Here is a 24,243-nt window from a genome sequence, read left to right as displayed (position 1 = left end):
TTCATGGTAGGACAGGAACAGTATCAGTTCACCGTCCTCCCGTTTGGCCTCTTGGCAACACCGAGTCTTCACAAAGTGTATGTCTTTGGTGGTGGCCTACCTCAGAAGTTGGTGGTGGGTCCAGATCTTCCCCTATCTCGAAGATTGGTTGGTCAAAGGCAGCTCCAGATCACAGATACAGGACCATGTAACGCTTCTCCTGTCCACATGCACCAGACTGGGGCTGTTGGTAAAAAAAAAACATAAAATCTACATTAGTATGGGTACAATTAATAGCGTTCATTGGCACAATTCTCGACGCAACATCGGCCAGAGCTCCCCTCCCACCAGACAGGTTCGAAACCTTGAGGGATCTCATCCGGACGATCACGAGGTTTCCTGTGACAACTGCCAGGGCGTGCCTCCAGCTCCTGGATCACATGGCAGCATGCACATATGCGGTATGCCATGCCAGACTCAGAATGCGACCTTTTCAGCTCTGGCTGGCCTCGACGTTCTCCCAGTCCAGAGACAGGTTGGACAAAATCCTCATCGTGCCCCAACACTATACTAGCTTCCCTTCCTTGGAGGACCACCCTGGTGAACGTGCTCCGGGTCCCGTTCAGGAGCTGCTCCCCAACCACAGAATTGGGGTCCAATGCGTCGGACTTGGGGTGGGGAGCCCATGTGGGAGACCTCCAGACAGAGGTGAAAGTAAGCTGGTCCAGTCTGGTACGACGTACCGGACCTGCTTCCCCAGGCTGGCGATTTAAAGGGCCCAAGGCTCCCTGCAGTGGTGGAGCCATGGGCCCTTTAAATCACCTCCCGAGCCCCACTGCCGGAGCCCTGGGGTAGTGGCGGCACTAGTCATCATCTTCAGCCCCCCAACTAAAACCTCTCCAATGCATCATCAAGGATCTACAACCTATCCTGAAGGACGACCCATCACTCTCACAGATCTTGGGAGACAGGCCAGTCCTTGCTTACAGACAGCCCCCAACCTGAAGCAAATACTCACCAGCAACCACACAACAGAACCACTAACCCAGGAACCTATCCTTTCAACAAAGCCCGTTGCCAACTGTATCCACATATCTATTCAGGGGACACCATCATAGGGCCTAATCACATCAGCCACACTATCAGAGGCTCGTTCACCTGCACATCTACCAATATGATATGTGCCAGCAATGCCTCTCTGCCATGTACATTGGTCAAACTGGACAGTCTCTACGTAAAAGAATGAATGGACGCAAATCAGATGTCAAGAATTATAACATTCAAAAACCAGTTGGAGAACACTTCAATCTCTCTGGTCACTTGATTACAGACCTGTGAGTGGCTATTCTTCAGCAAAAAAAACTTCAAAACCAGACTCCAACGAGAGACTGCTGAATTGGAATTAATTTGCAAACTGGTTACAATTAACTTAGGCTTGAATAGAGACTGGGAGTGGATGGGTCATTACACAAAGTAAAACTATTTCCCCATGTTTCACCCCACCGCCCACTGTTCCTCAGACAAAAAGAAAAGGAGTACTTGTGGCACCTTAGAGACTAACAAATTTATTTGAGCCTAAGCTTTCGTGAGCTACAGCTCACTTTGTTCTTGTCAATTGCTGGAAATGGCTCACCTTGATTATCACTACAAAAAGCTCCCCCGCCGCTCTCCTGCTGGTAATAGCTTACCTTAAGTGATCACTCTCTTTACAGTGTGTATGGTAACACCCATTGTTTCATGTTCTCTGTGTATATAAATTTCCCCACTGTATTTTCCACCAAATGCATCTGATGAAGTGAGCTGTAGCTCATGAAAGCTTATGCTCAAATAAATTTGTTAGTCTCTAAGGTGCCACAATTACTCCTTTTCTTTTTGCGAATGCAGACTAACACAGCTGCTACTCTGAAACCTATAATTATCCTCTGTGAACTATTCATAGGAAATAGTATGTGATCAGTGTATCAAGTGTTCCCTTTTAACAGACAGCATATCCAAGGACAAAGATAGGGCAGACTCTTTCCATGAGTCAATGTGGCTAAGACCATGGTCTTTGGGTTTGATATATTAAAGAGCTGAGTTCTATTCCCTTAAGTATATAACCTCTCTGTGATTGCTTAATAAAGGACGTGAAAGGGTACAGAATTAACAACAGTCACCAGAAGTGAAGTTTAGAACTTATGCTCTCCTGGTTCCCTATTACTAATTTATTATTTGCCTTTTCTCTGATCCATTGTTTCTTGCCACACCCCTGCGGGGGGAGGGTAGAGATGGTGCTCCTGGCCACTGTGGTGTCTTGGAGCCCAGCCTGTCTGTCTCTGTTGGTCCACAGCTAGATTGAGTCTCTGCTCCTGGGGGTTCTCAGTGCAATCGATGCTGCAGCTGGGGGAGGGGAGCAAAATTAAGCATTAAAACTACACTGCAGAGATGGGAAATGGTGATTTTCAACACTTTATAGCTTAACAAAATCAGAATGGAATTTTATAGGCTAAGAAAAAGGCTTCTCTATGCTGGTGGGAATTTTTCCTCTGCTAAAGAATGAAGTCCTATTGCAAGTAATGTAGGTGTTAGAACTTCTCAAATAAAGGTTGCAAGTTTTAAAGATTGCTATCTGCATCCCCTCAAAGAAACTGCTTTTATGGTGTGTTATCTATTTCCTGCCATTTAGTCATTGTTGTCTTTATTCCAGTTTTTATATTCTTGGGGCAGGGTCCATCTTTGCATATTTGGAAAGTATCTAGCACATAGTGGGTACTACTGGAATAAAAATAATATTCTGTACAATACAGTTATTTGGCAGAGTCTCTGCATTTGCCCTTGGCTCTTCCAGGTCTCCCTCTTTCATTGAACATGTTGGAAAGATTTTTTTTCTTTTGTAACAAGTTACTGCATTTCCTCCTAACAGTAATACAGGAAACAGACTCATGTAAGTTGTGTGCCAGAGGCAGTTAAGGAAAATTCTTGTAGCTTAAAACAGGACACTATGCATTAATGGGGTCCTTCCACATACTCAAAATTGCAGAGAATTTTCTTCAATACTATTCCACCTTTCCCCTACATACATATCTGAGAACTAGAAAAGTCAAAGAAAGAGTAATGATTTTTAATGATAAATTACATGGAATTCAAAACCTGTTCTCTTCACCTTCCATTAAACATGTTTTCACTCTTGATGGAGATGTAAACATGGACTTTAAATTCAGTGAGTTTTTTTTTAAAGATGTAAATTGGGACCTCTGGTTTCAGACAGTTTTTACTCAAAGCCACTTAACAGATATTTATGGAATTTAAACTTGTATTGTGTGGGTTTTCTTCTGTGTGGCCTCAGTGAAAACATTGACTCTCTGTTTCACTGTCAAATCTGAGAGTAGCATGTGTATTTTCAGAGATTTTTCTGGCCTAAACCCAATGTGTACTGGTTTATTTGCTAGCTGACTTTTATTAATCAATATCAGTCTAAACTGAAATCCTATCTGTAAAGATAGCTTCTCAGAAAATACACAAATTAGATATAGAGACACACAAACGTTGTTGGATGTATCGTTGACATAACATACAGGTATAAACATGTAGAAAGTTCTGTGTTTTAGAGGCAAAAAATGGAATGGTTTAAAGATGTGGTTCTCAACTCTGGTCCACCACTTGTTCAGGGAAAGCCCTGGCAGGCCAGGCCGGTTTGTTTACCTGCTGCGTCCGCAGGTTTGGCTGATCACGGGTCCCACTGGCTGTGTTCGCTGCTCCAGGCCAATGGGGGCTGCAGGAAGGCGGCCAGTGCATCCCTCAGCCCGTACCACTTTCTGCAGCCTCCATTGGCCTGGAGGGGTGAACCGCGGCCAGTGGGAGCCGTGATCGGCCAAACCAGTGGACGCGGCAGATAAACCGGCCCGGCCCGCCAGGGGCTTTCCCTGAATAAGCGGTGGACCAGAGTTGAAAACCACTGGTCTAGAGATTGAGACATGAATTCCAGATTGCTAAATCTTGCTCTGACACAGGCTCCCATTGTGGTCTTTGTCAAATAAGTTCACCATTGTGCCTCAGTTACCCTATCAGCAATATAAGGCCTACCTACATGGCAGAGTTTTAAATAATCTTTGCATATCTTTTGAAAGCACTATATAAATCAGCTTTGCAAATTCAGTTTGCTTGTTTATAAGGGGGGCAAGGAACCTTTTTGACTAGCAAATAAAATACAATCTTTTTCATTACCATTTTTATGGAAAGGCTGAGTGAATATTATTTTTTGTCTAGGCTGGGAAATGTTCCTGACTTTAAGGCTTATACAAGTATTTATTTATTACGTAAATTACAATAACAATTTAGATTTGTGTACACTACAGCACAGTGAACTTCGGGTATGGCATTGTTTTGGTTGCCTACATTTGTCTCGTATTTAATAACATAGTGTGTGATATGAGGGTGATACATACATTTAACATCTAAGGACCTGCTGTTCATTTTTGAAGATGAATACAGAGAAGAGGGACAGATACACTATAACAAATCTGTTTTTTCTCCAGCTACCTATTTGTATCCTGCAGCAACTTGGAAAGTGCTGTAGAGCAGTTCAGCTTGCTGCTTTTTGTATTCTCTAGGCAGCTCTGTGGAACACTTTAGCAACCCAAGTGCATGCCCTTTACATATCTAGAGAAATATTACACAGGTATTTGTCATGTTCCCCTTTGCACATTGTGAGCCTCTGGAGCAACTTGCTATCCAATCATGTTTTTCAGCTACTTTCAGCCTCTGTTCAGGGAGATCTTCATCATAGGTAACTATGTGGTTGCTACTCTGGGGGTGGAAAATATGGAAAGGAGCATTATCAACACAGATGCTCACAACAGCGTGTTAAACATAAACCAGATTGCTGTTTTTATTAATCTTCTTTAATAGTTCTATGTAAAGATAATTGTCTTTTAAAAAACAGAGGATTCACTCACCAGCAAGGTAGTGGAGATTTTGAGTACGTCTGTTTTACAGTTTATTTTGGATATTTTTATTTTGGTAGTCAAAGACCAAGTTTCTATTGTGTCTGTGTAACTGAGCTAGAGTTCTGTTCACAGACGACAAGCTGCAGTCCAGTGAAGTGAAAGGAAGATTGAAGGGCTGGGAACATCAGAAGGCTGTAGAAGGGTAGAATTCTGTTGCATTAGAAAGAGAGAAGGTTCTGATAGCTTTCCCTGGCATCAGTGGAGTAGAGTGAAATATCATTGTTTTTACTCTTTCCTTCTTGTTCTTCTGTTGTAGGAGATGCATCGTCGGTTTGAAAATGCCCCTGACTTAGCCAAGACGAAAGCTCTACAAACTGTTATTGAGATGAAGGTAAGAGAGTCCACATTGGCAGATGGGGGATCCTTTTTTTTTCAATGGAATGTGGACTCTTTCAGATAGCATAAAGCATGAAAAGTCTGATAACAGCAAATACAATGCATGGTCCAGTATTACTAATGAAAAAAAGCTTTGAGATTTTCATTGATCAGGCAGGTTAGAGAACTAGTTCATGGCATGATAGAAGTCTGCTTTTCATCTTCCTGGAGTGTGATTTATAGTTTACAGCCAATAATCCATTGTATTATAGGGACAGTATGAGGAGATAAGTGGATGCTTTTAATGATGGTGTGAATTCTTTCCCATCACGGTATTTTCTGAACTTTTGAAAGGGTATTAGTGACACACAGAGTGCAAAACAACATTAGATATTTGCATTCCAAAACACCTTATGTGAAGCAAGTGATTCAGTCAGAAAGATGCATCAATACCACCTTTATCCTGAATTATAGCTAGATGCAGTTTTGTGGTTTGATCTTTTAAACTAGTGATGCAGGATTTAGAGCAACATAGACAACTTGTAGGAGCCTGACATGGGGTAGGTACACCCTGTGATGGGGTGTCAGGTCACATGTGGTCAAAAGAAAGGTCAGAGGTGGTCCCACAGCCAGTTAGATCCTATGTTGATGACTCTTACTGTAAAATGTGGTCGTATTGCCTAGTAACTGGAGTCAATAAAGTCGCACTTCCACACGGCGGCAGGGCCCAATGGCTAGAGTCAACAGAGTAACCCTTTCGTTCAGGGAAGAGTAACTGAATGGCTGGAGTCAATAAAGCAGCCCTTCCTCTCAGGGCAACATGGCCTAATGGCCAGAGTCAATAAAGTGGCCCTTCCACTCAGGGCAGTGTGGCCTATTGGCTCGTTGGGGTAGCAGGGTGCCACCAAGGGGGCGGGGGTGCCCAGGGTAGGGGGACTCGAAAATCCTACTACTACAGATCTTCCCAATTCCTCTGAGTCCCAGTCTAGGGCCCTGGCAGTGGTGAGGGGCACTCACTACTGAGTCAGTGGGGTTACTCCCGACACACGGTGACTGGTTCCCCGGTTCACTCATAGGAGGAAAGTCTAAGTCCTGTGTGCTGCTTCTTATCTTTTCTCCTTTGGCGATGCTCTCTGGTTTCCCCGGGTCTCTGGGGTCCTCAAGTAATGTACCCTTCTGCTAGCGTGGTCTCTTCTCTGGGCTCATCAGGCAGACTGGTGTCTGTCTGGAATTCTGCGTGCTGTGGCTCTATAATTGGGGCCTGTAGCCGCTCCCTGGTAAGAGTCTGTATCCTCCCCCTTCAGCAGCCTGCCCAGATTGAGCTGGGCTGCTTCCTTTTATACTCTGCCTTCAGGCTGAGCATGCCCACCAGAATCGGAGGGGCAGGGCTTCCTCAGCCTGCAACAGTTAACCCTTTCAGAGCTGATGCGGGGTAGGTACACCCCATCAGAGAGCCCAAGGACCACAAATGGATTGCATATATATTTACACAACTTCATGTAGTTGTATGCCAGATTGTATGTTCCATAATGTGCATAAAACGTGTAGTATAAATAAATACTTTCCCTTCCTACTCGTTTTTGCATTCACACTCTTCCTTTTCACCACTTCCCACTCTTGTTCTCCAGTATTAACTTTCTCTATAGCCATTTCTCTCTTTTCCATTTTGGAGTCTCCCAGTACCTTCCCCATGCTTCCTAACAGGCCAGCCAGTTTTCCTTTTGAAAACATATAGCTGGTCTTTTCCCCTTTCTCTCTCAGATTGTTAGCTGCAATGCATGCCTCAATAACCCCCTTTTTACATTTTGAGATGTGCATGAATCAAATTCTATTGCATATATTATGCAAGAGATCAGACTGCATGATCGTAGTCCCTTCTGGCCTTATCAATCTGTGCATCTAGCTGGGGAAAATAACAAGTAAAAGTAGTATGTGGTGAGCATAGGGTAGAATGGTGGGTAGTGTCAAACCCTACAGTTTTTCCAGGTTTGCTAGTAGTCCTTGGAGAAACTGAGTAGGACAGACATGTCTGCTTTTAGAGGGTGCATTTTATAAATGAGTAGATGTGTGTGTAATAGTGAGCATAAGGGCTCTGTGTTCTGTGTGCATCAATTCCTTTTCAAGTGATTGCACGTGTCCATTCCATTCAGGTGTGTGTGTGTGCATGTTGTGTGCACTGTTGTCAGAGATTTTTCCCTCAGCTGTAACCCATTGAACCAGTGCATGTGCCCTCTGCTGCCTCGTGCTGCTGCACAATGGTATAAAGGACACCCCCCAGTGCCCCATAATTTCTTCTGACTAACCATAATGGTGGTTGAAGTGTGTGAGCTTTTCCTCATTTTGTGTTTTATACATACTTGTTTTAGTACATTAGTAGCGGTAATGTTAGGTACTGTAATTACAAAAGTAAGTGGTGTTTTTTTTTGTTTTTTTTTTTTTTAAATAAAACACTTCAGTTTCTGTTCCTGGGTGACTGGTGCTTGTGCATACCTAGATCATCGGGCTTCAAGCCCTGCCATTCTTGCAAACAAAAAAACTATGCCAGTGAATGACCCACACTCCAGTTGCCTGAAGTGTTTTGGGGATACTCACATTCACAACTGATGCCAAATTTGCAGAAATTTTAAACCAAGTACCAAGAAGTACTGGGAGGCCAGGTTTAAGTTTCTGCGATGGAGGCAGTCCTGTGCACACCCTTGGAGCCTTCCCGCTCAGAGTAGGTACTGAATACATTGGAATCCATCAGAAGTGCTCCTCCTGGTCTTGCTGATCCTCATGGCCACTATTCCTCTTGGGTACTGAACAAGAGGCACCAGAAGATGGTGTCTAAGGACTCAGTATCTGGGAGATCAAAGTCCCCAACTCAAATTCCAGCAGCAAGCATGCGAACAAAGACAATAGTGTGTGTTCAAGACCAAGGCACTCTCTGAAGCAGTCAACTGCTCAGGCAGGACTGTTGGCACTAGCTCTGGCCCATTGAGACTAGACAGTAAGTGGCTCCTTCTAGTGTAACGGTGCTGCCCTTGGTGTCTCAGCTCTAAGAGACTTTCACAGTACAGTTGATTTCAGAGCCTTATACAGTGGCTAGGGATCCCTCAGAGTCTCTTGGTACCAGTTTAATTGGCCATGCTAGAGACTTCTCGCCCAGCACAGACAGCTGCTACTGTGGCCTTATTGGCGGCTTTGTCCTAGCATGTGGTACCGTGGACTCCCATGTGCCTTTTCATGCGGTGCTATCCAGAGGGAAGTCAGCTGTGTTCTCTCCAGGGCCACCTTTTCCAAGTTCCTGACATCAATCCCAACATTCAGGAACAATCCTCCACTTGGTTGGAGGAGGCTGATTCATCTTTTGATTCAGAGTTGGCATATACATTTCACAGTAACATCATGTACCTCACCATTCTCCTTTGAGTGCCTACCACCCTTGGTATCCTCTAAAGCCTCTGTCATGGCCACCAATCAGGGACCCATGGCCAGGAAGAAATTGGACCGCACCCTCTCAGTTCCTTTTTACCATCCGTGACAGTTGCTGGAATGACCCCTCTTGCTATAGCATTGCTTCTTTCCCAGTGGCTTGGACTTTCTCTCTTCATATTTTATATAGTTATTGTAGTTAGTGTATACAGTAATGTTAGTAGTTGTCCCCGTTTTCAAGGGACTTTTCGCGCCAGGGGCTGGGCATGTCTTGATCCCTGGGGTTCAAGCCATGTGCCTCGGCAGCAAGTGGATGCCATTTAGTAACCCTCACACTAGCCGTCTAAAGTGTCTGGGGGAGTTCATGTTAGAGGAGTGCTAGATCTGCCGGGATTTCAAACCCCGCACGAGAAAGGATAGAGACTTTCAGCTGAAGGCCATTCTTATGGAGGCAGCCCTCAGACTAGCCTTGGAGCTGAACTGCTCTGAATCGACACTGAGCACTTCGATATCTGTGCAGAGCATTCCTCTGGCACTATGCTTTTCCCGGCACTGCTCTCCATCCCCAGTGTCAAGGAAGAGGCATAAAAAACAACGCACCAAGATAGGGTGTTCTCCAGTGCAGCGGAGAGACAAGTGGGGTGCATCCCCATCCCTCTTCAGGGACCTTTCTCATGAGCAGCTTCTCATCCAGGAGGTGGAAGCCCTCCTACATCTTGGGGCCATAGAAGAGGTTCCTTGAGACTTGAGAGGGAAGGGGTTTTACTCCCAATGTTTCCTAATCCCAAAGGCCAAAGGGGGGAGGAGGCTACAGCCCATCCTGGACCTGTGTCGCCTCAACATATATATCAAGAAACTGAGGTTCTGCATGGTCTCCCTGGCCTCTATCATTCTCTTCCTGGATCCAGGAGACTGCTGCCCTCAACCTAAAGATGCTTATTTCCTCTTCTGTGATCACAGAATATTTCTCAGGTTTGTAGTGGGTCAACGCAACTTCCAATTCACCACTCTTCCTTTTGGCTTATCGGCAGCCCCACAGGTCTTCACGAAGCGTATGGCAGTGGTAGCAGCCTTCTTCAGGTGTCAAGGCATGCAGGTCTACCCATATCATAGAAGATGAAGAAGGTCTACCCATATCAGAGAAGAAGATCAAAGGTCAGGCACATGTCCAACACAGCATCAGTACTGTATGGGCCACCTTCCAAGTGCTGGGTCTGTTGATAAATGAGCAGAAGTCAACCCTAGTCCTGGTTCAGAGAATAGAGTTCATTAGGCAGTGTTTGACTTAACCCACGCCAAAGCTTACCTACTGGAAGCCAGATTTTGAGCTATGTCAAACCTGATTTCCAAGGTCACGGTTTACCCAATAACAACTGCTAGGGTCTGCCTTAAACTATTGGGACACATGGAAGCATATACCTACATGGTGCAGTATGCAAGGCTGTGTCTCAGACTCTTCCAGATATGTCTGGCATCAGTCTACTCCCCAAGCAGACACCACCTGGACTTAATATTTACTATTCCGCCTCTAGTCCGCATTTCACTGATCTGGTGGAGAGGCTTAGGATCTGTAATGGAAGGGGGTATCCCTTGCTGCCCCTCCAATGTTGGTAACCTTAGTCTTGGGTGCATCAGACTTGGGGTGGGGAGCCCATCTCAGCAGTCTGAGGAACCAGGGTGTCTGGTCTCAGGAAGAACTCTCCCTGCATGTAAACGTCGGGGAACTCAGGGCGATATGCTTGGCTTACCAGGTGTTCCCCAGATCTCGGACAACGTGTTGTAGGTCCTGATGGACAACACTGCATCACTGTTTTACATCAACAAGCAGGGAGGAGCTCGATCTTCAGCCCTGTGCCAGGATGCCCTCTGGCTGTGGGACTTCTGCGTGGAACACCCCATTCACTTTGAGGCATCACATCTCCCGGGAGCCCGAAATGCACCGTCGGATTGCCTCAGCAGATTCTTTTCCTCTCACTACGAGTGGTCTCTTCACCTGGAAGTAGTCAGTGTCATCTTCCAGCGGTGAGGGCCTCCGCGGTGAACCTGTCTGCCACCAGACAGAACAGGAAATGTCATCAGTTCTGTTCGCTGTGCAGGCACAGCATGGTTCCCTATCTGAGGCCTTCCTGCTCTCGTGGTTAGACTGCTACTGTACGCTTTCCCAATGATCCCCTTGGTTCACAAGGTCCTCCTGAAAATCAAATGGAACAAGGCGAGGGTTATTTGGATAGCACCAGCATGGCCACGCCAGCATTGGTTCATTATGCTTCTGTACCTTTCAGTGGCAGCTCCACTCGTGCTCCCACTCTGCCTGGACTTGATTTTACAAGATCACGACCAGTTGCTTCACTCAGGCCTCGCTTCTCTGCACCTGACAATGTGGTTGCAGCATGGCTGGACCCTGAAGAACAAGCCTGCTTGGATCAGGTTTGACAGGTCTTGCTAGATAGTAGAAAGCCTTCCACCAGGGCTATCTACCTGGCCAAGTGGAAACATTTCATTTATTGGGCCTCTGAATGGAACCTTCTCCATCCCGTTCTTCTCTGCAGTCTATCTTGGACAATCTGCTCCATCTAAAGCATCAGGGTCTGGCTCTGTCAAAGGTTCACTTGGCAGCCATCTCAGCCTTGCACTCTCCAGTGAATGGCAGATCAGTGTTCTCCCATAAGAAGAGTCATATTTCTCAAGGGGCTTGAAAGACTCTATCCTCAGTTTTGCAAACCGATCCCCCCCATTAGACTTAAATCTGGTCTGTTGATGCTCATGGGGCCTCCCTTTCATCTTTTATCATCATACTCCCTACTGCTTCTCTCTTGGAAGGTCACCTTCTTGGTGGTGGTCACCTTGGCCAGAAGAGTCTCTTAGATCAAAGCCCTGATGTCAGAACTCCCTTGTATGGTATTCTTCAAGGACAAGGTCCAACTGCGCCCCCATCCCACCTTCCTACCAAAGATGGTGTTACAATTCCACAACATCCAGGATGTTTTTCTACCTGTCTTCTTTCCAAAACCTCACAAAATCTCTGAGGAACATCAGACATTGGATGTTAAGCGGACCCTCCCATTTTATATCAAGAGGATTAAGCCCTTCTGCAAGTCCATGCAACTCTTTGTAGCAATAGCGGAAAGGATGAGAGGGCTATTTGTGTCATCCTAAAGGATATCGTCCTGATGAATCACCTGTATCTGAGCTTTCTTCAAGCAAGTGAAGATTCCGCTTCCAGGCATTGTGATCACTCATTCCACAGGAGCCCAGATTTCATTTACAGCATTCCTCGTGCAGGTACCAATCCAGGACATCTTCAGAGTGCCAACCTGGAGATCGGTTCATACCTTTGCTTCCCACTGTGCTATCATCCAACAGGCCCCTGATGATGCCTGTTTTGGGAGAGCAGTATTGCAGTCAACATGTCCATGAACTCTGAGCCCACCTCCGGGAATACTGCTTGTGAATCACCTAGTATGGAATGGATATGAGCAAGAATTGAAGAAGAAAAAATAGTTATTAACCTTTTGTAACTGCTGTTCTTTAAGATATGTTACTCATGTCCATTCCATGATGCCAGCCGTTCTACCCCTCTGATGGACCTACTTGCAAGAAGGAACAGAGAGGGTGTGGGGCCAGTGGCGTCCTTTATACTGACGCCTATGCACATGACTCCAGAGGGGGCTAATGGATACTGCTTAGGGAAAAATTTCCGGCAACTGTGTAGGTGGCATGCACACAACTAGCATGGAATGGACGTGAACAACACATCTCAAAAAACAACAGTTACAAAAGGTTAGTAACTGTTTTTTAGAATTGGAAAATGTACAGAGAAGGGCAACAGAAATGATTAGGGGTATGAAACACCTTCCATATGAGGAGAGATTAAAAAGACTGGGACTGTCCAGCTTGGAAAAGAGACGACTAAGGGGGGATATGATGGAGATTTATAAAATCATGAATGGTGTGGGTAAGTGTTATTTAAGCCTTTACATAATGCAAGATCACAAGACGTCACCCAATGAAGTTAATAGGCAGCAGGTTTAAAACAAACCTAAGAAAGAACTTCTTCTCACAATGCTCAGTCAACCTGTGGAATTCGTTGCCAGGAGATATTGTGAAGGCGAGTAATATAACTGGGCTCAAAAAAGAATTAGATAAGTTCTTAAAGGATAGGTCCATCAATGGCTTTTAGCGAAGATGCTCAGGGATGGAACCCCATGTTCTTGGTGTCCCTAAATCTCTGACTCCCAGAAGCTGGGACTGGATGATGGGATGAATCACTCAACAATTGCCCTGTTCTGTTCATTCCCTCTGAAGCATCTGGCACTGGCCACTGTCAGAGGAGAAGATACTGAGCTGGATGGCCTGTTGAGCTGATCTAATATTACTCCTGGGGGATTTCTGCACCACTGCGCATGCATGGAATTCATGTGTCCCACATAATTTTATTTTTTTATTCAGAAAATACAATCTGCCCCAGAAGTGCTGCAGTTCTGTCTTTTGCCCATCAGAGGCCATTGTGGTGCCAGAACAGCCAACATTAGGAATGCAGCAGGCTGTTCTGGTGCCACAGTAGCCTCTGGTGGGTGCAGCACTTCTGGGGCAGATTGTATTTTCAGTGGGGTGGGGGAGGATTTTCTGTGTGTATGCAGTGGCACATATTTCCCCCAGAAGTAGAAGTTCATCACAGCACCTAGCCCATGGAGCCAGTTTAGGACAGAATATGGCACACGGGGCTGCTGGGGGTGGTCACAAACTGGGGTCTGGAATGGCTAGTGTGCGGGACAGACTGGGGCGTGGGCCCAGAAGCTAGTGGGGTGACAGGATTGAGCCTGGGTCTGAATGGGAGTGGGGCTGCATGGCCACATGGGGAGGGAAGAGGAGGCTGCAGGGACTCATCGGGATGGGGGATGGGGAGTGCGGGGACAGGGGCAAATGTGCCTGACTGAATGGGAGAGGTTTGGGATTAGCCAGGTCAGCATGGGGGAGGCCTCCCAAATACCTAACAATCCTGCCCCTTCCCCCCCTCCCCGCCCCCAAAAACCTGTTCCATACTTCACCCACCAACCCTCCAGGTTCAATACAGGCTCCTTCCTTCTCCTTCAGCTCCTCCGCTACCCCTGACAGTCCCAAGCCTTTGCACTGCTTTTATTTTTGGTCTCTATTGTTACAGACATACTTGCTGACAGATATTTTGAAATAAATTACCAAAATAATTGAAACTGTCATGATTATATTGTGTTGTTTTGGCAAATAAAATATGCAGAATTTTAAAATATTGTGCGCAGAATTTTATTTTTTGGCACAGCATTTTTAATTTTTTGGCGCAGAATTCCCCCATTAGTACAGTATGGCCCTTTTAAATCATACTCATAGCTCCAGTTTGCCCTCAACAACATTGGTTTCCCAATCTCCTGACCTTTTCGACCAGAATTCCATTGATGTCATCGTTGGACCCAGACCTGATCTCTCAAGACCACGGTCACCTCCTTTACCCTAACTTTCAAGCCATCCACTCGGCAGCCTGCATACTCTGTAGCTGACACCTCAGGAGGATGTTTGTTTAAACGGATTTCAGAGTAGCAGCCATGTTAGTCTGTATTCGCAAAAAGAAAAGGAGTACTTGTGGCACCTTAGAGACTAACAAATTTATTAGAGCATAAGTTTTCGTGAGCTACAGCTTACTTCATCGGATGCATTAAATGCATCGGATGTTTAAACGGAGTTCAAGATGTTCTTCTAAATAGTAGGAAACCTACTGGAAATGCTTACCTGGCAGAGTGGAAGAGATTCTCCATCTGGCCCCAGCAAAATGGCTTTTCCCCCTATCTGGGCTCTGATCCATCATGTGTTGGATTATTTGATATTCCAGAAACAGCAAATTCTTGCCATTTGTTCCATCAAGGTCCACCTTGCAGCTGTCTCAGCTTTTCTCCCACCAATGAATAGCTGCTTACTTTTCTCAGATCCTGTGACAATCAGATTTCTAAAGGCTGTGAACTGTTTATATCCCCAAGTAGAGGATCCATGTCACTTAAATCTGCTGTTAATGAAGCTAATGAGTTCTCTATTTGACCTGCTGACTGCCTGTTCATTACTCCCTCTCTTAATGAAGGTAGCCTTTTTTGTGTCAATTATATCAGCCAGGAGAGTGGGTGAATTACAAACTCTAGTGACTGAATCTCCTTATGCCGTTTTCTAAAAGGACAAGCTGTACCTGTGCCCTCCTCTAAAGTTTCTCACCAAAGTGGTGTCTCGGTTCCATATTTATCAGGCTATCTGTTTACCAGCTTTTTCCCCTAAACCTCATACTCATAAGTAGGAGGAGAGTCTTCACATGTTAGATGTCAGGAGGAGACTAGGATAGTGTTGGCGTTTTACCTGGACAGGACTAAACTGTTCCAATCATCTTCACAGTTGTTTGTGGCAGTTAAAAACTGGATGAAGGGCAGGTCCTGACTTTTCTCAAAGAAACTCATCCTGGATCTCCTCTTGTATACATTTGGGCTATGACTTGGCCAATGTAACCCCTCCAAAGAGAGTGTTAGCACATTCATCAAAGGCTCTAGAGGTTGCAACTGCCCTTCTTCCCCAAGTGCCTATTCTGGACATTTGCAAACCTGCATTTGCCTCCTCTTGTGATGTTTCTCAGCAATCTAGAGATGATGCCAAGTTTGTTGTGTCGACCTTCAATCTTTATTCAGGTAGACTGCGATCCTCCCCTCCACATTGAACTGTTTGTATGAATTGCTTGTGTGAATCACCTGAAGTGGAATGGACGTGTGCAATCACTCAAAGAAGAAACAGTTACTATCATGTTCTCTGAGATGTGTTGCATGTATCCATTCCACAATCCACTCTCCTTCCTCTCTCTACTGGAGTCTGTCTGGTAAGAAGGAACTGAGGGAGACTGGGCACAGCTCTGTCCTTTAAACCATCATGCAGTAGCAGAGGGGCACATACACCCACCCTGACAGGTACCGCTGAGGGAAAAATCTCTGACAATTGTGCACTGGACATGCACACACATGAAATGGAATGGACATATGCAAAATATATTGAAGAACAACAGTTACGGAATAGGTTAGTAACCATTTCTTCCTTTTATGTCTAACACCTGAGACAATAAACAATCAACAATAAATCAAGTAGATTGGTTTTATTCTGTTACAGCATTTATTCTGTTACAGCATGAAAAAGACAACAGATTGGATTGTTTACTTGTAACATGTATGTATTTTTTTAACTATGTAGAAATGTTTGAAAAAGCATGTGTGAGACTTGGACTAATTTAGCATCCCCTATATGTTCATCCACTCAGGAATAGATTGATATCAGTGCATCCATTCCGTGCTTTATGATGTTTATTGTGTTTCTCATTTGTCACGTAGACCACATCAGTAGAAGCTGAGATGAACTTGTTTCACAAGCTCTCTTTTCCCATACTTGTGGCACATCCATGGCTTAGGGTCACTATGAAACTGCTGTTTATACTAATACTGTGCCATCATTATTTGTATTACTGTCACCATAATAATTTCTCTTGTGTATATATAACCTCAGGACTGCAAAGTGACTGTTTCATAGTCTCTTACTTAGTGTTCACTTCATATCCTACCCATAGCGCAACAACCTAGTTCACAGACTTACACTCCTTTGCTTGCAGAATGGAGACAATTGGAGAAAAGTGCCCTCTCAGGCAGTCTGTCGTAGTTGCTCAGAGAGATGATGATTAAACCGGTGCAGAGTAATTACTCAGGGAATGTTTATTAAGGGGCAGTTACAGCACTGGTGCACTCATATACATTGTTCCTCTTACAGTGTGTTAATGAGATGTTTAACTGCACGTTGCTTTCCCTCTCTTCTTACTCTTTTCAGGACTCAAAAATCTCCTCCATGGAACGTGGCCTCCGTGACTTGGAAGAGGAGATTCAGATGCTGAAGTCAAATGGAGCTCTAAGCACAGAAGAGCGTGAGGAGGAAATGAAGCAAATGGAGGTGTACCGTAGTCATTCCAAATTCATGAAAAACAAGGTAATGAGAAAACAATGATAGTAGCATAATGAACTCTGAGCCTTGAGGAACAGTTGGGACAAATACTCCTACTCATGTCATCAAATCAAGGGATTTGACTTTGAAACGACTGGACTAGCCTTAGAATATTTAACAAAGGAAAATTGAATATTTAACAAAGGAAAATTGAATGTTTAAGGAAAACTATAGAACTGTGGGCCAGATTCTGCCTTTAGATTTACACTCACAGCTTCTATTGACTTAACTGAGATTTGTCAATATCTTTGGTTCTTTTCTAGTTCTTATCTAGTTATTCTTATAGTTTAGGTTAATTAAGGGCATGTCTACACAAACACCTCCTGCATGGCAAGCTGGGTCGTAGGTCTACAATTCTCTAACATGCCACTTACTAACTGTGTGTGTGAACTCTGTTGATGCACACTAAAAGTTCCCTAGCGGGCGTCAGCAAGGTCATGTGGACAGTTAGCGTGTGGTACGTTGGAGAGCAGTAGCTTGACACCCCAGCTTGCCATGCAGTAAGTGTTCATGTAGACATGCCCTTAGTTTAGCAGCCTTTTCAAAAATACTTTATGGAGGGAGAAGAGTATTTCTTCCCATTTGACCTGTTGGATCACTGTGACATGACCAAGAAATTTAGTTTCAGAGTAGCAGCCGTGTTAGTCTGTATTCGCAAAAAGAAAAGCAGTACTTGTGGCACCTTAGAGACTAACAAATTTATTAGAGCATAAGCTTTCGTGAGCTATGAAGCTATGAGCGATGAAGTGAGCTGTAACTCACGAATCCTTATGCTCTAATAAATTTGTTAGTCTCTAAGGTGCCACAAGTACTGCTTTTCTTTTTAAGAAATTTAGTGTTATTTCAAGTCCTGGGGTGAGCATGGACAGTAGTGAAGGGGTTTCTATTGCACTGTCCTTCCAATAGTGTTGTCATAAAATGGACAGATTCTACTTCAGTAGTGGTGCCAAGATTTATTCAAACTGATGAGTATGTTTGTGCTGCAAGGCAAGATGGCACTGAGAAACACAGGTACTTTGGCACAGAGCTTGGTATCAACACTGCTTGCTGGACTGTAGAGTTTAAGGTCACTTCATGTTTTGTTTCTACTGGAGTGCTCATCACTGTATTTGTCCTTCAGTGAAATGATTTGTTTAAACAATATAGTTCTAACCTGTTGGAGAAAGTTAAACACAAGATTACAATCCCCTAAAGCAGAAATATATGTGGTAATAAGACTTGTTAGTGTCTCTACCACTCCAGTACATTGACTCACCCCAGGGAAAACGCCTCTGTTTTTTAAATAGCACTTTTTATCCTGTTTAGTTACCACTAGCAAATGAAGAGGGGAGGGGGAAACATTTTAGGCATATGCAAAGGCCATTTGAATTACCAAGCCTTCGTACTACCTAACCATATCCAGTTATTTCCCCTTCACTGTGTTAGAAACTGACGTCACCTCATCCTCCCCATTTACAGACTTGATGAACCTATTTGCTTATGACAAATTTCTGGATCTCTTCCATACATCATGCACTCTTCTCTCCTGCTGACAATTTCATCCCTACCCCTTGTTGATTTAACAACCTTATCCCCCTTGTGGCTTATGTCCAGCCACAATCCTGTTGTCTTCTCATATCCCTCTGTCTTGTCTTGCTTAATAAATGTACATAATTGTCCTTTTAATAATGTGTTTGTGTTAACATCAACAGCTGCTTCCTGGCATATTAGTCCAGTTTACACCTTTGAAGTGAATGATTTTTCTCTCACTATTTCTGTTTTAATTTTATACTTGCTCCCAGTTTCAAAATGGTTGGGTAATATGCCGTAGATCTGAAATATATAAATCTAACTGTAACCATGTTTGTAGTGTCAATTTTTTTAAGTATGGTGATGAAACTCTTGCCTGGGGACTTATGAAAATAGAGGAACTTTAAACTCCTCTGATCATGACAGCGAGGATGAGGGAATGAGTGACCAGTCATGATCTTGCTGTGTAGTTCTTTGTCACGTTTAGTCACTATGATGGCTGAAACAGGTCAACTAGAAGACGACAAATGATAAACATTGAAAAGAATAACAATGTCGTGGCAGGTAGAGCAACTGAAGGAAGAACTAAGTGCCAAAGAGGCTCAAGGGGAGGAGCTGAAAAAAAGAGTGGCTGGTCTCCAGGCTGAGGTCTCTGTCGTAAGATTCATCTCTTTGTGTGCAGTGGCCATTCACTGGGTCTTTGCTAGGTCTGTGGCTTTCTGGTAGCTTACACTTTTCTTCTTTTACATGACAGTAGAACTAACCAGTTTGCTCTGCTCTGTATCTGCCTCTTGTTCACATCAGCTTGGCATCTGTAGCATCACTGTTCAAAACACACTCTGAATGCCCTATTTGTTGTCTTAAATAGTATGATTCAACGTGATGGTAATTTGTTCTGTCATATTGGGGCAGATTTTCAAAAGTGCTCAGCACCCAAAATTGCAGTTAGATTTTTCAGAAGAGCTGCAGTTTTATTTAGGCACCAAAATAAGTGCATAGTTTTTCTACAGCATGGCCTGAGCTCTTTTGAATATCTCTCCAAAGATGTAACAGTGGGAGCTGCTGGTGCTGAACACTTTTGAAAATATATCCTTGATGTAGTTGCCTAAATGAGATCTGTTCTCTTTTGAAAATCTGGCCCTATATCATTTCTGCAGTATATGTTTAAGTTTTTCCTTACTGTAAAGTACTGTGAATGCTCTGGGTGATCAGTGTGTGTTCAAGAGCAGAGAGATGTTAACACTTCAGGCTGCCTTCACTTCCTGTGCAGCTTTGATTGGTATGCAGTGCATTCCTTCCTAAAGAGCTTGAGCATGATAGCTGGGGGGGGGGGGGGCTCAAGGCTCTGAAATTTTGGATCTGGGGACAATGAATTTGACATTTTCTGGGACTCTTAATATTGCGTACTGTATGCAGGTAAAACTTTATCAAGTTAAAATATCTGGGCTAAGAGGGTCTAAATTCCCTCTTCTTCAGATGGAGCCAAAGTAAATTGTCTTTTTTCAAAAGCAAAACTGACCAGTGATTTTACTCTAATTTGTGTCGCCTCTGAATTGGAGAATGTAGTGCCATCCGAAGCTTACAGGGTTTTTTTTGGTTGAGAGATGGTAAGAAAACTGAACTAACCTGAAATTCTGTAATTCCTTTTAATTTCTTATGCTGTACCCAAGGTAATTAATGCATTTGGTTTTGGTTGTTATATAGGAACAAAAGTTTGAGAGGCTGACTGCAGAAACTGCTACAATTCACACTTAAGTGCCTCGCTGCTAAATGGAATGAGGAATCTTTTTATTGAAGTATTTTCTATCAGTAAAAAGAACTAGGTGTCTAGCATCTAGTGTAAGATGAACATTAAAGTCAGAATTAAGTTAATGACTTACCATTTAATAGTCCTTTAAATGAAATTCTCTTTAACTTCTCTCCAGTTTCTCCATTAAAAAATGGAGAAAGAAATTTTAGACTGTCCCCAGTTTCTACACCCCTACACTCATCTCCCCTACACACCATTTTACTCCAGGACACACAGGTCTGAGGTGATGTGTTAGAAAAACTGCACTAGCATCCAAGAAAGAGGATTTTTTAAATATCCATTTATCAACAGGGTATTGTCAAGATATAAGGAAACTTATTCACTTCCTTACTTTCATCTAAGGACTCAAAATACTATTTTTAAGACATCTGTATTGCTATTAACACCTCAGATTATTAAAATTGACCGTTTTTAAAATATAGTTTATTCTTTTAAAAAAATAAGATTTATACTTTTTTCATGTGTATTTCACTCAGTTTGGAAAACAAAATTGGACTGGTCAGTTTCATTTTAGTTTATAATCTGCTTAATTTTCTGGTTTGCATGAATTTAGCATGCTGTTGGGCTTGGGTTTCCAGCACTGCTGGGGAAGTTGTTTGTAAATTGTTCATGTTTGGTTTTATAAAGACCTGTTCCTCCTCCCTTGATCAAAATGTTAGACCTAAATTAAATTGCCATTTTTAGGGGAGGAGGCAAAACCAGAAATTTCCAGTTATAAGCCTGATTTATGTCAGTTTGTAGCCTCAACCAATCCCTCTCTTTAAGCATTTATTCTTGACTTCAGGTTTGGTTCCAAAGGTGTCCTGGGTGGTGGTTGTTTTTAGACTGAGGTTTTTAATCTTATCCCACTACTGTGCAGATTAATTTTTTTCACTCATTATTCATTGAGATTCTCTGTCTCTTGAAACCATGGGAATTTTGCCACTGTCTTCAGTGAACTCTAAATCTGGATAGAGATTTTCATTGCATGGCAATTCCAAAAGCAGCTTTTTTAATATGAATTGTTGTAATTTTGGGTCTTAATAGTTTTACACTATACTCGGACTCACTTTAAGAAAGATTCTCAAATAAAGGGATGTTTCTCTTGTCAGGAAGGGTGAAATGCTAGTTTTACCAATTGTAAAAATGAAAGGTATGTTTCACTGACATTCTCTCTGGAGATGGGTTTGGATTGGTGAGCTGAAAGGGTGGCAGAAGAAACTAGTTCAAGTGACAAAAGGCAAACACCCATCAAAGAGATCACTCAGAGGTACACCCAAACATATCTAATCTCTTTAGCTGTTTATAATGCACTGTTACTACCCGAGCAATGTACATATCCAGTACAGTTCTGTTGCATCTTCATTAAAAGACTACCCCTGGTAAACAGTGGATTTTGGATTGTCCATTATAGGATGGCTGAATATGGGTTTCACTCTATTTAAATGCACACCTTTTACTAACTGAACGGGATTTACTTCCCCTTTTTTCCCCTGATGTTCTGTGGAGACCTTTCTGCTAGGCTTACAGGCAGCTAAAGACTTAATCTTTAGAATATCATTCTCTTCTTTAGTAGTTTTATGAATGTTCATTTTTTATTGCTGTGTTAAAGGTATAGATTGGTAACTATCGATCCTCTCTTCTTTTTCCTCTTCCCCATGTTCGTTTCCTTCTTCAGATTGGTCAGGTGAAACAGGAGCTGTCACGCAAGGACACTGAGCTGCTGGCCTTGCAGACAAAACTGGAGACCCTCACAAACCAGTTCTCTGACAGCAAGCAGCATATCGAGGTGCTGAAAGAATCGCTTACAGCTAAAGAACAGAGAGCTGCCATCCTGCAGACAGAGGTGAAATGGACACTTCTATATATATGGACTATTTGGGACTCTGGAGGTGGGGAGGAAATCCAGAGAGGGTTGTGTGTTTTCTTACTTGATTGTTTCCTGCTTTGGAACTTCAGGGCATTACAATCCTTCTTGCCTCTGGGACAGTTTTTCTGCATTCCAGAATGTCCCATATTAGAGACTGTGTTCAGTGTTGCTTGCGCTGAACAAATCATTTCACCTATTAGAAATTTGGGATTCTGTAGGGAAGGAATTCTAGAAGAACGACAAGTGTGTGTGCATATGCATGTATATGTATGCTGTACTAATGGGCAATTAGCAATCCGTTGTTAGATACAGCTATCTTGGAATCTGCTATGGCTGGGCTGAGGGAAAAGGGAGGGGGTTTGCAATGGCTGATCATATAGCTAAAAGGAGAAGGTGGAGGAACTGAAAGCATTCTGGTGGCTGCCTTTGTGGTTTCATTACCACCATCAGCACTTAGTGGAACTCTTGCACATAAGCTTTTACTTACATCTGAGACATGCATGCCATGCTTCAGAGAGCAAACCACACATTCTGAAAATAGTTTTTTCTTAAATTTAGGAACTTTTGGGTTTGATGACAAATCTTCTTTAAACTCTTGTGTTATATAGGGGAAAAGCACTTCCAAAGTTTAATGAGCACTGGAATTAAACTGCTACTTCTGGAAATCCTTCAAGAACAGGCATAAATTGTTGTGTGACTCTAGCATTTCAATTGAGTAACTTGGATAAATACAGTGATGGGAAAGATCCAAAAGGGGGCGCCATTGTATCAGTAAAGTTACAGAAAAAATTCTGACATGCATGACAGAAAAATCGGTAATAGGCAGAGTGGCTTGTGTTCAAAGTGCGGGCAGGTGTATGTGAAAGAGTTGTAGGATGATGATACAAACATTCCGTATCACAGACTAGGAAATGAGTTATATGTGCGTTTTATTTTTTTCCTGATTAGGGATGTTTTTATTAGCTGTATCTGGTAAATGATTATGGCTATGATTGACACACAAAGAAGAAAAGTTTTTTTTAACAGTGGATATTTGTGGGTACTCTGTAATAGCTTTTGTGAGAGATTGAAGCTGCAGAATCACAACTTTCGTATGTGATAGGAACATGGTGGATTCATACAAATCAAATTGATGTAAATCACTAATTGGAGTCACCATTTAAATTAGCAAGCAATACACCTTGATTTAAATTGATTTTAATCTTGCTTAACATTTGTACTTTTTAGTTATCTCTGCCACCCCCCTCCAAAAAAAAAGTTAATTCTCATTGGTTGGTATAACCATTAAATCATGCCAATATGCAACTAAATATAGTCTTTACACTAAATTTGGTACTTTTTTTTTTTGCTATCCTCAATGATACACTATATGTATACATATTTATTTAAGCTATTATGTAGCTCAACATAATTTTTTTTTCAGATTCTTAATTTTTACATTTGTATTGTGTTAGAAAATGTTGAATGACTCATTTCTTATTCACTAGATGATAATTTTTTACTTGGAATTTCTGTCAGGCTGCATTTGGATAGAAATTGGATCTCAGCTAACAATGCACAAAGCTAGCATTTTCAATTTGTTTTAATTTAAATAAAATGACTTTAAATGTACTGAATGCATAAGGAAAACAAAACATGCTATAAAAACATAGTTTGCATTCAAAAAGCAATTAATATATTAAAAAAAGGAACTATTAACTATAGTTAGGGAATTGACTGTTGTGTCTGGTAACCCTGGGCCAGATTTTCAAAGATATTTAGTTGTCTAAAAATGGAGATAGATTCTTAGTGGGATTTTCAAAAGTGCTGAATTAGGTTAGCTGTCTTACTCCAATTGAAATCAGTAGGAGTTAGGTGCCTAAACAGGATAAATACTTTTTAAAAATTGGTCCCATGTCCTTCAAGTTTTTAGAATTAATAGATCTCATTCTCTCCCACCTGTTTTTTATTCACAGATTGGAAGAGGAAAATAAACTCTTCTACTTTTTCAACTCCCAATTGATTTCTCAGTTTTGAATGAACTAGTCCAAATAAAGAAAATATTATCTCTGCTAGCTAAACTGAAACCAACAGTAATTAAGGCAAAAGCCTTTTTTTTTTTTTAAACAAAAAAACCTTGAAGTATTTATATTTGGAAAAATGTGAATACCAACATGCATCGTGTAGTAAAGAATGAAAATAATATAGTTTCTTACTTAATGCAGGTTTCAGAGTAGCAGCCGTATTAGTCTGTATTCGCAAAAAGAAAAGGAGTACTTGTGGCACCTTAGAGACTAACAAATTTATAGAGCATAAGCTTTCGTGAATGCATCCGATGAAGTGAGCTGTAGCTCACGAAAGCTTAT

The 24,243-nt window shown here is 42.6% G+C and overlaps 1 protein-coding gene across 1 annotated transcript in view; it reads left to right on the top strand.

The window, feature by feature from the left end:
- Positions 1-24,243, top strand: part of ERC1 (ELKS/RAB6-interacting/CAST family member 1) — a 563,466-nt gene that overhangs the window by 144,829 nt on the left and 394,394 nt on the right. The window contains 4 exon segments of the mRNA XM_038395866.2: positions 5,221-5,295; positions 16,560-16,715; positions 18,804-18,887; positions 21,707-21,874. Of these exon segments, the coding sequence (XP_038251794.1) occupies positions 5,221-5,295; positions 16,560-16,715; positions 18,804-18,887; positions 21,707-21,874 (483 nt within the window).

This window comes from Dermochelys coriacea, chromosome 1 (genome assembly GCF_009764565.3).
Source record: "Dermochelys coriacea isolate rDerCor1 chromosome 1, rDerCor1.pri.v4, whole genome shotgun sequence".
Classification (NCBI taxonomy): domain Eukaryota; kingdom Metazoa; phylum Chordata; order Testudines; family Dermochelyidae; genus Dermochelys; species Dermochelys coriacea.
Note: the sequence above shows the minus strand (reverse complement) of the source record. Positions and strands in the feature narration are given on the sequence as shown.